The sequence below is a fragment of the Nannospalax galili genome, unplaced genomic scaffold, assembly GCF_000622305.1.
Source record: "Nannospalax galili isolate Female #2095 unplaced genomic scaffold, S.galili_v1.0 scaffold841, whole genome shotgun sequence".
Classification (NCBI taxonomy): domain Eukaryota; kingdom Metazoa; phylum Chordata; class Mammalia; order Rodentia; family Spalacidae; genus Nannospalax; species Nannospalax galili.
Window position 1 is genome coordinate 2358142 of NW_008345000.1, and position 14873 is coordinate 2373014.

General features: G+C 38.2%; 1 protein-coding gene across 2 annotated transcripts in view; it reads right to left on the minus strand.

Moving 5' to 3' along the window:
* Arid2 (AT-rich interaction domain 2) overlaps window positions 1–14873 on the minus strand; it is a 203327-nt gene that overhangs the window by 36582 nt on the left and 151872 nt on the right. For both annotated transcript variants that reach the window (XM_008841315.3, XM_029567426.1), the window contains one exon: window positions 7713–7861. In XM_008841315.3, coding sequence (XP_008839537.1) covers window positions 7713–7861 — 149 coding nt within the window. The remainder of the gene's footprint in view (window positions 1–7712; window positions 7862–14873) is intronic.

Sequence of the window (14873 nt, forward strand, 5' to 3'; positions counted from 1 at the left end):
AAATTTGAACCCGGGTCTTCTGCAAGAACAACCGGTGTTCTTAACCACTGAGCCATCTCTCCAGCCCCTATTTCATAATTTTTCTCTGTAGTCCCCAAAGATTTCTAGTGCATCTACTGAAAAGTTCAAAACCAGTAAGCAGCTCTAGTGTTGGGGTGCCCCTAGCATTCCTATGTAGAACCTAAATCACCAGTCACATGCTAAGGATAGCTGGAGGCTGGAGATTTGGGAGATGATTGGTCATTCTTCATTTTTCTTGATGAGTAGGTTATCAGAGGAGTGACTGTTACAAAGGTGAGCTCTCTCTGATTAGCTTACTATATCACTGCAATGCCCTGTGCAATCTGGGATGCTGCAGACTACACACCAGGAAGAATGTTCTCACCACATGCAGCCTGTTGAACTTGGGCTTTTCAGCTTTCTGCATCACAAAAAATTTCTTTATATATTACCCAGTTTGTGGTATTCAGTTATAACAACAAAAATGGATTAAGACACCAACTTAAAAGCAATGGTGCCTACCACATTCTGCATTAAAGGAACAAGAAGCAGAAGAACTGGTGTGCTGCTACACAAGTGTAATTCTAGCACTCCGGGGGCTGAGGGCAGGAGGGTCAAGAATTCAAGGCCATCCTTGGCTATGAAGTGAATTCAAGAACAGCACAGGACACATGAGATGCTGTCTCAGGAAAAGAGAAAAAAAAAAACAAAGAAATCAGAGATCCTTGGAAAAATGGTTGATTTTAGTTATGGGGCAAGAAATATACAAGATAAATGTATAATAAGTATCTTGTCTAACAGAAAGCAAAGAAATCATCAAATACTTAACATCATAAGCAAAGGACCTGGGGACTGGCTTCAATAGGGTTTCAATTGCAAAAGTAACTGCAACAGACTGAAATACCTCAAAATGCATTTGCTCTCTCAGTTCACAATGGTAATGTAAAAAACAAGGAACTCTAATCATCAGTCACCTTCGCAGAATGTTAGTGTTACTAATGTTACTAGTAACGTTGGTGAATGAGAAAAATAAGCATCTAATTTATTTTCCTCTAGGAACTCTCAGAGAAATGAAATAGTTGATTTAAAATAAGAGGGGGGGACTTTTTTATAATTTACAACACTCCTTAGGAAAGCAATATTCTAGACAAAGATGCTCAGTATTTGTCCCCCACAAAGGAGGACATATATTTCTCTAGGTGGAAGAACGTAATAGTGTTTCTAAAGTGGTCTTTATTAGAGGGAGCCTGTACTTGGAGCACAAACTACACCAACTCATAGTGATGGCCAGCACTGCAGAAGACACTTAAGGGAAGTCTAAAGACGAAGAAGGAAGCCCATCGCCACCATGCAAGTATAGAAAGGAGAAATTTCATAAGGACAGATGAAGAGCAGGAAACTAGGAAAACATCAGTAATGTCCAATTCAGTTAAACAGGGACTCCTTTAAAGAGAATAGCAAAAAAAAAAAAGAACAATTAGAAAATGACTGAGAACACACACACACACACACACACACACACACACACACACGACACTAACAATGACAAAAGCAAAACAGAAGCTCCAAGCATGAAGCTTCTGAGACTGAAAGGCAGTCTGGAAAGAAGACGGCCAGTTGCAGCCGTGCGCTGCTTACCTGACTGAGACGCATGCCCATCCAGGTGGAGTGATAATTGCTTCCTTTTTTCTTTTTGAAGGGACACCTGGTGTGTCACAGTTTGTTTCATAGGTGGTGCTCAGACCAACAGGAAGAATTTTGCATGTGTCTGTTTCTCTCACCTGCTGCCTCTACCACGGATATTTCTGAGTGTTTGAAAATACAATTTTTCACAGGAAAAAAAAGACAAATTGTTCCTGCAGACCTACAAATTCCTCCTGAATCTGATAGATATGGCTATGGGAAGAGGATTGGGAAAGAAAAGGCTACCACAGGGGAACATGAAGCAAGAAGGAAGGGCGTGGGTCAGTGGACACCCAAAAGGTGTATTCCTAGCCCATGTTTTCCCCAAGGCTGCTGCCCCTGATAACCAACGACTTCCTGTGTCACTGGTCTGGGAGTACTGGGGTCTGATAGCTCAGCAGAACCATCTTGTGAATGAAGTGGCAGAATAGAGAGAGAGGAGCTCAGTGTAAGATGAGGGATGAGGCCTCTGGATAATAATGCTAAATACAAATGGTTTGTTATTCTCCAATGAAGAGACACAGACTAGCTGACTGAATTACAAACAAGATTCAAGTATTTATTGTATCCAAGAAGCACACTTCACTGACAAGGAAATACACAGAATGAAAATGAAAGGATGGAAGCTTTACTAAGCACACCAAAGTGAAAACAAGCTTGTATAGCTATTGTTTTGTCTGATGAAGACTCTGAACTGAAATCAAAGGAGACAAAGAAGGCCACTATGTATTAATAAAGGGAACAATCTACAAGTAAGATCACTGATTCTCACTCTATAAACATCAGTTAAAAATGGATCAAAGACAATCAAGATGGTAATGTAAGACCCAAAACTTTGCCAGAGAAGAATAAGCAGAAAATATCTCCAGATAGAAGCATACACAAGGACTTCTTGAAAAGGACTCCAATAGCTCAGGAGATTACTGCAGGAACTGACCAACTGGAGTATATGAAAGCTGATTTAGCACAGCAAATGAAAGACTCTTCAGCATGAAGAGACAAGCCACAGAACGGCAGAGAATCACTGCCCACTATAAACCTCACAGGGGATTAAACTCTAGTATATATAAAGAACTTAAACAAAACCGATCAGCCAATGGACTAATGAATGAAATAAACAATTCACAAGGGAAGAAATACAAATGGTCAGTAAATATCTAGTCTTCAGGAAAATGTGTCCCACTCAAAACGGCTGTCACCAAGAAAACAGATGTTGGGTGGGGAGCCTGGTCCAGCACTGAGGGGCATGTGGGATCAGCTGAGATGCCCACCACAATATGAATAAAGAAAATCTCTCTTTCTTATATAAAAAAATGTCATAAGAAACACATTATTTATAAATTTATTAAAAAAGCTTAATAAAAGTAACATTGAATCAATCAGCAAAAAACTTTTTAAAACAATTTTTTAAAAACAATTTTGCTTGTGTATGCAAATGACATGCATGCATGTCACAGCACACATGTGAAGGTAAGAGAGCAACTTATGAGTCTGCTCTCATTCCACAAGGGAAGAGGCTCAAACGCAGGCCGTCAGGCTTAGGTGGCTAGCACACTCAGTCATCTAGCCAGCCCCAGACTGTAACCTTCTACAGAACAAACTACCTGCTTTTGTTATTTTTTGTGAAATAATTTAGGTAGATAGAGACATAATGTCCAGTTTAAATGACACTTGACTTCTCAACTGGGGCCATACATATTTGAACCATGAATCCCGAATCAACTTCCAAATAAAGCAAACGCCACTAGGGAATGTAAACACCGCATTGGATATCTGACAACTTCTTAATACCTAAGGGAGTTAGTGACATTTTCTATAGGCACGTGGTGGTAATACGGTGGGTGTCTATGTTAAGAATGGGGACTCTCCAGGCGTGGTGGCGCACGCCTTTAATCCCAGCACTCGGGCAGCAGAGACAGGTGGATCTCTGCAAGTTCGAGGCCAGCCTGGTCTACAAAGTGAGTTTCAGGACAGCTGTGGCTACAGGGAGACCCTGTCTCAAAAAGACCCTGCCTCCTCCCCCCAAAAAAAGAAAAAGAAAAAAAAGTGGGGAGTCAATTTCTTAGAGTTAAAAGACGTAATGGTTAGTTTAGTTTAGTTGTCAATTGATACAACCTAGAATCACTTGGCAAGAAGAGACTATCAATGAGGGATTGTTTAGATCAGTCTGGCATGTGTGCACGTCTGTGAGGGATTATCTTGATTGTCTAAGTGAAGTGGGAAGACTCAGCCTGAAACTACAAGGCATCACTCCTTGGGACTGGATCTTGGACAGTAACAGAAAGTGATATGAGTACTAAGCATGAATGCATTTGTTTCTCTTTGCTCTTGACTCTGGATGTAACTGTATGTGACCAGCTGCTTCTGCTCCTGCTGCTGTGGCTCACTGGCAATGACGCATTATTACCTGGAACTGTAATCTAAAGCCATGTGTGGTGGCAAACGTAGGGGGCAGGAAGGAGGTGGATCACTTTGCCTTCAAGGCAAGCCTGGTCTACACAGCAAGTTCCAGACCATCCAGGGCTACACAGCGAGACCCTATCTTCAAAATAAGTAAAATATAATAAACCCATTCTCCCCTAAGTTGCTTTTTAAAACTTTAAAGCTTTTTTAAAAATATTTTTTAAATTTATTTATTTTTTAATTTTACGTGTATGAGTATATTGCCTGTATGTATGTGAATGCACCCGTGTTGTGCAGCGCCACAGAGGTCAGAAGAGGGCTTCGGATTTCCCTGGAACTGGAGTGAAGGACAGTTCGTAGCTGCCATGTGGGTGCTGGGAACCGAACCCAGGTTCTCTGCAAGAACAGTCAGTGATTCTAACCACTGAGCCATCTCTCCAGCCCCCAAAACTTATTTTTATTTATGTGTAGGAGTATTTTGCCTGCATGTATAAGTGCACCACATGCATGCAATGTCCACAGAGGCCAGAAGAGGATGTTAGATGCCCTGAAACAGAAGTTAAGAACATTTGTTAGCTACCAGGTGGGTGCTTGGGAGCCCAATCCGGGTCAACTGCAAGGACAGCCAGTAGCCATCTCTACAGGCCCCCAAAGTTACTTGTCAGGATATTTTATCACAGTAACAAAAATGAAACTAAAATACACATTTAAGGGTTAAAAATCAACTTAGTGACGTGATGATATAAGGAGTAACAGTGAGAAGAACCCATAGTCTAGAGAGATAGAGAACTCTTAAAAGGCCATGTGGAGTGTGTGGTCCTGCCACACAGATCAAATGTTGACTAAAAGTCACTTTCATTTCCATAAAAGGAAGAGAGTATACAGTCAAGTACTTCAACTGTAAATACCAGGCAATTTACAATAATGAATGAGTGAAATAAATAATTTTAGATCTAAATGGTGGAAAGAAAGTGGTAATATTTTTTATGATGTATTATTAAAGAAATCTGAACTTAACCACTTAGTGAACAATGTCTATGACATAAAATTTTTCATTTGGAATTGAAACTGAATCTTTAAAGTAAAAGCTCTCATTTTTTTTCATGTTCTTAGTGTCCTGAACTTCTCAGTTTGCCAGGCATGCATTTGTTAGTCTGACTAGATTATTTTTGGCATTGGCAAACTCCATCTCATTCTTCAAGACTCAATTTAAATGTAATGTCTATAGTGAAACATTCCCAACAATTCCAGAGTTACACTGTCTACTCTGCCACCAACAGCACTATGAACATTTTATTTCACAGCACCCATTAAAACTATAATTTATTTGTTTTGGGGTCTGTAATCCCCAAAGGTGAGGACTGATTTTTGTACTTGTAGCTCTTAGCACATAAACCCTAGAAAATACTTGATAAATATTTGCAGACTCAGGCTGAACTTATTAACACCAGTATTTAATTATGTAACATAGATCCTATTAACCAAATGGTAAATGGTGCTCCATAAATAGGCTCATTAACTCCTCTAGAATTTATTTTAACACATTCTAAGAACTTCATCTACATCATTTATTCTAATTTTTTGGGGGGAGGGTGTCTTTTTTTTTTGGAAACAGGGTGTCCCTGTAGCCCCAGATGGCCTGGAACTCACTATGTAGACCAGGCTGGCCTGGAACTCACAGAGATCCACCTGCCTCTGCCTCCCAAGTGCTGGGACTTCAGGCGTGTGCCACCACGCCTGGCTATTCTAACTTTTTAAAATATCCAACAAATAGTTTCAATAGACTACCTACTCTGTCAGCTACTATTTACTAGAAAACCAAAAAAATTTCAAAACAGTAAAATCGAGACCAGTAAGTTTCAGATTAACTTAAAACATACATTAAAATAATAAATAGTATACTTGCTTTGCATGTACAAAACCCTAGGTTCCATTTCTAACACAGCAAGGAGAGAAAGACAAAGACACAAATGGTCAGTTCCAATAAATAAAAGAAAGAGACAATCTAAAGAACTTCTCTGAGATTTTACATTATGATCAAGTACACATACATGTACTATATACACATAAGTGGAGATAATACTTACCATTATTAACATGAAAGATATATATTTTATTTTATTTTTTCATTGAAAAGAAAAACAATAACAAAGACCACTGGTCAAGGTGCACTAAAATGATTTCATGTCTCAATGTTTTGTTGAGATCTCAAATTTGATAACTGGTCTACAGAAATCTTGTATGATATTAATAATCACTAGGTTATGTAAATAGTCTGGAATTTTATCAAAACCTGTACATGAAGTTAACAATGAAATACAATCATCTCCAATAAATAGGAATAGTTAATAAAACTTTACAAGATAGGGAAATAGAATCATTGCTAAGAAATGAAAACTGCCTATTAAAATAAGTGCCCAAAGCTTATAGCTCTTCAGTGACTCAAGGTAAAGGTTGTTGGCTGAGCAAAGAAACACTTTTATTTCAACCAACACTTTGAAGTTTTCCTATAAGTCCAAGAATGTTTTAATTAAAGAAGTTTATATCTAGCACTTGTATAACATGTATAAAGCCCTATATTCAATGCCTAGCACCACAAAAGAAAAAAAAAGTTCAGTTCTGGGGCTAGGGACACGGCTCAGGGGGGATAAAGTGCTTGACATGAAAGCATGAGGAGCCACTTTTGGATCCCCAAAATCCTCTTACAATGCTAGATGCAATAGCCTGCATTTGTAACATCGGCACTGGGGAGACAGGCAGATCCTGGGGGCTCTCTAGCCAGCCAGTCTAGCTGAAATAGTGAGTTCCTGGTCCAGTGAGACTCCATCTCAAAACAATAAGGTGGAGAAACACAGAGGAAGACACCTGATATCAACCTCTGTGCACCACACTTGCATACGTGAGAGAGTGCAGGTGCACACATGCATATATCATACATATGTACAACAGACCAAAAAATACACACAGACACACACAAAGAAGGTTCAGTTCTACTTGCTGGTTCATCTTAGTTACTAAATTTTGAAATGGTATGGTTTTAAAAAAATAATTTTCAATATTAACCAAGTTTCAAAATCATGCATTTTCTAATGGATTATTACTCTAAGCCTCTACTACACAGAAATTCCACACTCACTAAGTTATGTTACTTTAAAAAACAATTTCTTCTTCGCAGTCAACGCCATAACCAAATTTGGTTTCTTTTGATTTTTTTGCAATAGATCTTACACTGTAGCCCAGGCTGGCCTCAAACTCACCACAATTCTACTGCCTTAGTTCATTGAGTGCTGGGCTTACAAGCCATGAGCCACTATATTTAGCTTTAGAACAAGATTCTTAACTGATTAAAAATTAAGGCTGAGACACATTCCCTACAACATACCATTAAGCAATAAAGTTCTTTCAACCATTTATGGATATAATTTGTAAGCATAGAGAACCACTAATTCCATACTATAACTTGCAACATAAAAGGTTTTTGATTAAAAAGTTAGTGGTTTCAGAAAAGGAATTTTCCTAAAGTATATATGACAGAAATTGCAATATGAAAATATTCTAAAACAAAGAACACCTTTTTTATATTAAAAAAACAAATGAAACGACAACAACAAGAAGCCGCCATTTACTTTTTACAAGACCGCCACAGACACATGAAGTCCTGCCCAGGCTTCCTCACTGGATCTGCCTGCTGACTGGATGCACTGAGTGGAGAGGGCTGAGGACTGTTAGGCTGGCCCTGTACTTGCACAGCTGGTGAAGGTGGCACAGGAGTGTTCTGTAGAAAAGCACAAACAGAGTTTGTGACGTGACAGTGGAATATAGTATAGTACAATCTTATAAGTTCACTTATAACAGTTATATATTTCTAACACAAAATTCACATTTCCTAATTTTAAGTTAATGACTATATTTAAGAAGGTGATTTTTATGAAACATTTTAAAGAAGTATGCTTCTTTTCAAATGTAACCACAGAAGCAAGATTATACACTGCTGTTATCCCTTGGTACCTGTGGGAGCTCGGTTCTAAGATCCCCACAGATACTGGGATATACAGATGCTATACAAAATGTCAGAGTACTTGTATATAACTGTTACTCCCAGGCTATATACAATACTTCAAACAATGTAAATACATAATACAAATAGCTATTGTACTGTATTGTTGAGGGTACAATGACAGGAAATAAAGCACATGTACATGTTTAGTACAGAACATTTTTTTTCTAATATTTTTCAGTTGACTAAATTCATGGATGTGGAAGTGACAGATATGAACGGTAGACTTTATTCTTCAAACTAAGATTTTTTAGGAAGAAGAAATCCAATTATAGGTTTAGAAGAAAATAAAGCCATTTGATTTACTTGTGTCAACCCCAAGAATAGATCAGCTGTAAACGATTACTTCCTTGAACAGTTCTTTTCTTTTAGATTTTCTAAGTAATATGAATTAAAGCAAAACAAACTTTAGGTGACAGTCAATAATGATTAGCATAACCATATAAGACAAAAATCAGGAATAGTAAAAATTTGCCAGTAAAATATCTAACAATTTAGTCTTTGAGGTTGTTCAGTTATAGTTTGCCTCCCTGAAGTGCAGGGGATCCAATTCAGGATATTCCCCACACTAGGCAAGTACTCCAACACTGAGTTACAACCACAACCCTTGTTTTTTTTTTTACAGCTTGATGGTAATATTATTCTAATTGCAGGCACAAACTCAACTAAAGGCCATGTGATATTCTATATCTCATCCCCTTTTCCCTGAAAACCCTAGTAAATATAATGTATTTTAAAATAACTTTAGGTAATACATTTTCTTGAAATGTCATAAAAGAAAATATTGAGTTGCTTATAGAAACACTAGCATATCATTTTCATGAATTGTTGAAAGGTAATAAACTAAAAATTAGGTAAGACATTAACTATGTTTGTTCATTTATAGGTAACACTGGACACAGGATGGCAAATACTAAAAGCACTGAGACACCGAGATTAAAAAGTTGAAACAAAAACACACAGGGTTGCAACACTGTAACATGCAAATGAAAGGAAAAGAGCTGCAAAGTCCTACCAGAATGAACAGGCAAGAACTTGTGAATTCTGGGGCTGAGGGTGTAGCTCAGTTGGGAGAGTGCTTGCCTAGCATGCAGGAACCCTGGGTTAGATCCCCAGCACTGCCTAAATCAGGTGTAGAAGTATGCTCCCCTGCAGAGCTGTCTTCCCTATGCTAGGCAAGTGGTCTACCACTGCAGCACTTGTTTTTAACTACTACCTTCTCTGATTCTGGGTTTTGTAGGTATAGGTAATATAACATGACACACAGATGAAAGTCTATGTGGAGTGCCTAGGTCTAGATACTTAATCAGCAGCAACTATTACTGTTGTTCTAACAGGAAAACCCAGAAAGGAAACAAAATGTTGGAGGAAAGATAAGAGTCCAGTTTGAAAAGAGGGAAAGAAGGACCAACTACAAATGCCTATCAACAAAAAGCACTAGAAACACAGTTTATCCCCCATCTCCCATGGTGAGGAGGCACATAAGAATGTGCGTGTGGGTTGAGGAGAGAAGACAAAGAAAGGAGAGCAAGATGGCCTTAGTGCTGTGTGCATAAAAATGATGGACAGACAATTTTAACAATTGAGAAGAGGATCAATTCTAGTCAAATATGAATCTGAAGAGTAAGAAACTACAAATATGCCAGAATTCCAATTAAAGGATGCATCTCTCAAGGTTATTAAATTTCCTCTGACTGAAACTTCTGCTTCCAAACCCTATTACATTTAAACTAGGAACATTACTGTCTATCCTGTCCCATCTTAGCAAATCAGGCTTATTTTATAAGGACCAATAAACTTTGATCTTAATGATAACTGTGAAAGTCCTATTGCTCCCAACAATTGAACAACAATAAATTATGTGGCATTTTAATCTCTGTGTTAAGGAACATGACAGGGATGACTCAAGTTAATCTGAACTGTGAAATTAAGAATGAACAAAAGACGTACTGATCGAATGAACAATGCAGAAAATCTTAGGATTCTAATGCAAAAGAAACAAATGCATAAAACATTTTTAAAGACAACCTTCTGTGGGGGTATAATTTGGTACTCTAATTTTATGTATTTGTTGCTAGAAAAATCAAAACTGAAATATACTGAGAAGGTAGTGGTTGTTATTTGCCATGGGGCACAGAGACTGGGAGAAGGGAACAGATGAAGCCTAAACAGCAAAATATTAATAATATTTAAAGGTAGATGATAAATAGAAAGGGGCTTGGGGGTGGAGAGGTAGCTCAGCAGTTAAGAGCACTGACTGCTCTTTCAGAGGACCTGGGTTCGATTTCTAGAACCCACATGGTGGCTAATAACTGTAACTCCAGCTGCAAGGAATCTGAAACCCTCTCCCAGCTGCCACGGTCATTGCAAGACACAGGTGTACTTCCATGTAAACAGGCAATACACTCATACACATAAAATTTTTTAACTTTTTTTTTTTAAAATACAAAGGGGCTTACTGGATCTGTTTTTACAAGATGAATTTTCTGAAGTTCTAAGTAAATTAGCATTTTAAGAATAAGGTCTTTGCATGAGAATGTAAAGTAGATTTCCTTGAGGAAGTTTCCTTCAACATCATTCCTGGTAAACTGTCAGAAGACTAGCTATAGTCACAACTCAAACAAATGTAAAAACGGGCTTAATTCAGTGCACTATTTTAAAGGAACAGTTCCTAAAGAATATTGTGTGTCATTCTTTACTGAGGAAAAACTAGCTGTTTTTTCAAATTATGCTTTTTAAAAAATCAAAGTGGAAGGGCTAGAGAGAAAGCTCAGCAGCGAAGAACACTGGCTGCTATTGCAGAGGACCCAGTTTCGCTTCCCAGCACCCACATGGCAGCTAATAAGCATCTATACTTCCAGTTCCAGGGGATCTGATGCCATTTTCTGACCTCTGCAGGGCATTGCATGACATGGGTGCACTTACATTCATGTAAAACAATTATAAAATACACTTAAAATAAAAATAATTCAAAAATATTTTTAAAAATCAAAGTGGAAAAGAGTAACTTCAATGATTAAATAGTAATGTTAAAATTAAACAAAGGAAAATAAAAAAAATTAAACAAAGGATGTAAAAACACTGTGATTTCTTTTGTAATATAAAATTAACTTAAAATGTTTATGAATATGGAAGTTTTATTCAGGAAGAATATTGCCCTTTAGTTAAGACAAACTATAGCTCTGCTTCCCCTTATCATCTATTCAAGAGAAAATTATAGCTAAAAATGCTAAAACCTTACTAATATTAAAGCTTAAAACCCCCCGAATAAAACTAACATTTAAAGATCTAGACTGAGTTATACTCAAGGCAGATAGGATGATCATTAGTACACTGGACACTGTGCCAATCAAGTGTATTCTAAAGAGTTAAGGAGGGATTTTTTTTTCAAAGGCTTTTAAGGAACAAGAATTAGACTTACTATAATAACATGCAAATAAGATTATACTCAGATGTCCAGTGTGGCAGCATGCTTATATCCCCATTCCTTAGGAGGCAGAGGAAGGAGGATTTTAAGGCCAGCCTGGGCTACAAAGCATGACAATCCTAAACCAAAGTAAGTGATTGCACTTAGCCTAAATGTGCAGATCTTTATAGAGCAGAGTTGAACTAGTAAAAGAAAACACTGGACCCTGCTCCCCCAACCCCCCCCAACACCAAATCCCGACTTTGTGTGTGTGCATGCATGCATAATACTTTTTAACAGTCTTATAACTCTTATTTTCTTTTTAAAAAATTTTTACTTATTATTTTTATTTTATGTGTATGACTGTATTGCCTGCATGCATGACCTAAGTGCACTTGTGTTGGGAAATGCCCATGGAGCCTGAAGAAGGCATTAGATTACCCTGGAACTGGAGTTATAGATGGTTGTTAACTGCCATGTGGGTGCTGGGAATTGAACCTGGGTCCTCTGCAGGAGCAACTAGTGCTCTTAACCACTGAGCCATCTCTCCAGCCCCCTTGAAAACACTAAAAAAATTTAATATAACAATCTGTAAACTTTTGATTTACATTATTTTCAAAAGGGGCTACTCAACTTTTACTAAGGTTGATAGGTTACTAATACTCTTATCAACCATTAACCTAGGTAACATGTACCAAGCCTCGTTTTAAGAACATATAGAAAATACAATTAAAGTTAGGGTTACTGGTAATGCATTTCTTAGTCATTACAGTGTGCAACTACATTACAAACCTGAGCAACAGACTAAAACGCACTGGAAGGACATTCTTGTGCTTTTGTTAAAAATGACTTATTAAGGCAAGACTAAATGTCATTCTCCTGAAGGTCACAGATCACTTTATTCCCAGGACTCACAAAGTTGAGGTAGGAGGACTGGGTTAGAGGTAACCAACCAACCAACAGACAGACAGACAGGCAGACAGGAAGAAACCAAAAAGGAAGTGACTAAAACCCCTTACACAGCACCACATCAGGAATGATGCATGTGGGAACAGGGAACTAAGACGAGCCATCTATAAAATACCTAAATAGATACAATCTTAAGTAAGCTACTGTCACATACAAGCATTTAATGACTTATCAGACCATGGGATTAATATAATGTTCAACATGTGTTTTATATGATGCTAAAAAATAACTATATATATTTCTAAGTCTCTGACTTTTTTTGTTCACTTTTATTTGTAATATGTTAATACAGATTTTTGTTTGTTCTGCTTCTAACAGACACCCATTCATGGACACTGCAGAGTGTAAGCCATCTGGAAATGATACCAATAAATTACATTTAGAACTGAAGAATTTAAGCCATTGTGGTGCATTCCTTTAATCCCAGCACTTGGGAGGCAGAGGCAGAGGCAGGTGGATCTCTGTAGCTTTGGGGTCAGCCTGGTCTACACAGCGAGTTCCAGGCCAGTTGGTGCTACAGGGTGAACCTATCTCAAAAGACCAAAAAAAAAAAAAAAAAAAACCAAACGAAACCAAAATACCTTCCAAACTTGGTAATTTTTAAATGAGTAGCTGCCAATAAAGACATTTGCCTAAGCCTGTGGTTTTAGATCATTTACTTTCAAATATATTCCTCATTTGTTGCTACATTTTTTTCTATAAAGCAACTAATACAGTTAACTGATTTGATTAACAGAAGAGTATCAGTAAGAAACAGTGAAATAATAAAGGCTATAGGCATTGGTAAAGAATGTGTAGTTCACTTCCTTGTAGTCTTCCCAGCCCTAAGCATTCTAAAAGGCTAGTTGTTTCTTTCTGTGAACCAGGCATCACCTTAACATCCCTAGATCCTTAAAAACAATGGAAATAATGTATCTTGCTGGTAAGCAAAAAATCACATTCAAAATCCTCTATGTCATGTACTCACTGGCGCAACAGTGGCAAGATGGTATGGGCCAACCAAACACTTTCTGATTGTATTTGAGGCCTGCTCCATAGGAGGAATTCATGTCTTCTACTGTAAACCTAGTTAGAGTCCCATAGGAAGGCAGATTTTTAGGCCTTAGGGCAGAACTTAAACTACCTTCTAAATATCTATGTATATACCAATAAATCTGTGCTACCTTGGCTAGAGAAACTTCTTTTGTAGAGGGCAGAGGTTAATATAGAGATTATAATTGGTCAAAATGCTGAGAATAAGTGACTGTTGATTGAGTGTTGAGTCATAAAAGTGACATCTATATCACACACACACACACACACACACACACACACACACAGAAAGTAAAAGCTGGGGGGTATGCTGTGAAATCCTGTCTTCTGGACCTGATAATGGCCATTGCACTCATGAACTCACAGCAGCTATGGTTATCTGCACAAAATCAAGCCAGTCAACATTCCGACACGGATGGGAAGGGGCTCCTGAGGAGCTGGGGAGCTGCTGGGGGAGGGAAAGCCCATTTTCATCAGGGCTATGGCAGCTGGTAGGTTGCTCATGATCTGATGGACGGCCCTCTACCCATGTGCATGTGGGTAGCACTAATCAAAGTGGGTTATTAAAAACAAAACAAAACAAAACCATGAAGGTGGAGGGGGATGTGCTGGCAGTTTGGGGATACCTATCATCAAAATGCATTGTATACATGTATGAAACTGTCAAAGAAAAACTAAAAAATGGTGGCACACACCTTTAATCCCAGCGCTTGGGAGGCAGAGGCAGGCAGATCTTTGTGAGTTCAAGGCCAGTCTGGTCTACACAGTGAGTTCCAGGACAGCTGGGGCTACAGGGAGACCGTCTCAGAAAGACCAAAAAAAAAGTTCTTAAAAATTATCTACCTTGGACCCTGTTACAATACCAATTCAAATAGTAAACAAAATGGTCCTAGACAAAGGCCTAACTGTAACTTGAAGAGTATATAAAGAAATCCAGGGCTGGACAGATAGCTCAGCGGTTAAGAACAATGGCTGTTCTTGCAGAAGACCTGGGTTTGAATCCCAGCACCCACATGGCAGCTAACAACTGTCCGTAACTCCAGTCCCAGGGGATCCGACAGCCTCCTCTGTCCTCTGCGGGCATTGCGTGACATGGGTGCACTTACCTACATGCAGGCAGTACACACATACACATAAAAATAATAAATAAAATATTAAAAAAAAAAAAAAGAAATCCAAAGAAATCTTGACAATGGATAATGGTTTCCTAGTATCAGGCTCTTAAGACGGCCCAACAACCTAAGGTAACATCTGAAACAGGCGACTTTTTGTTTTAAAAATCTGTCCCATATATCTAAGCCTGTATAACTACTCCATCTTATG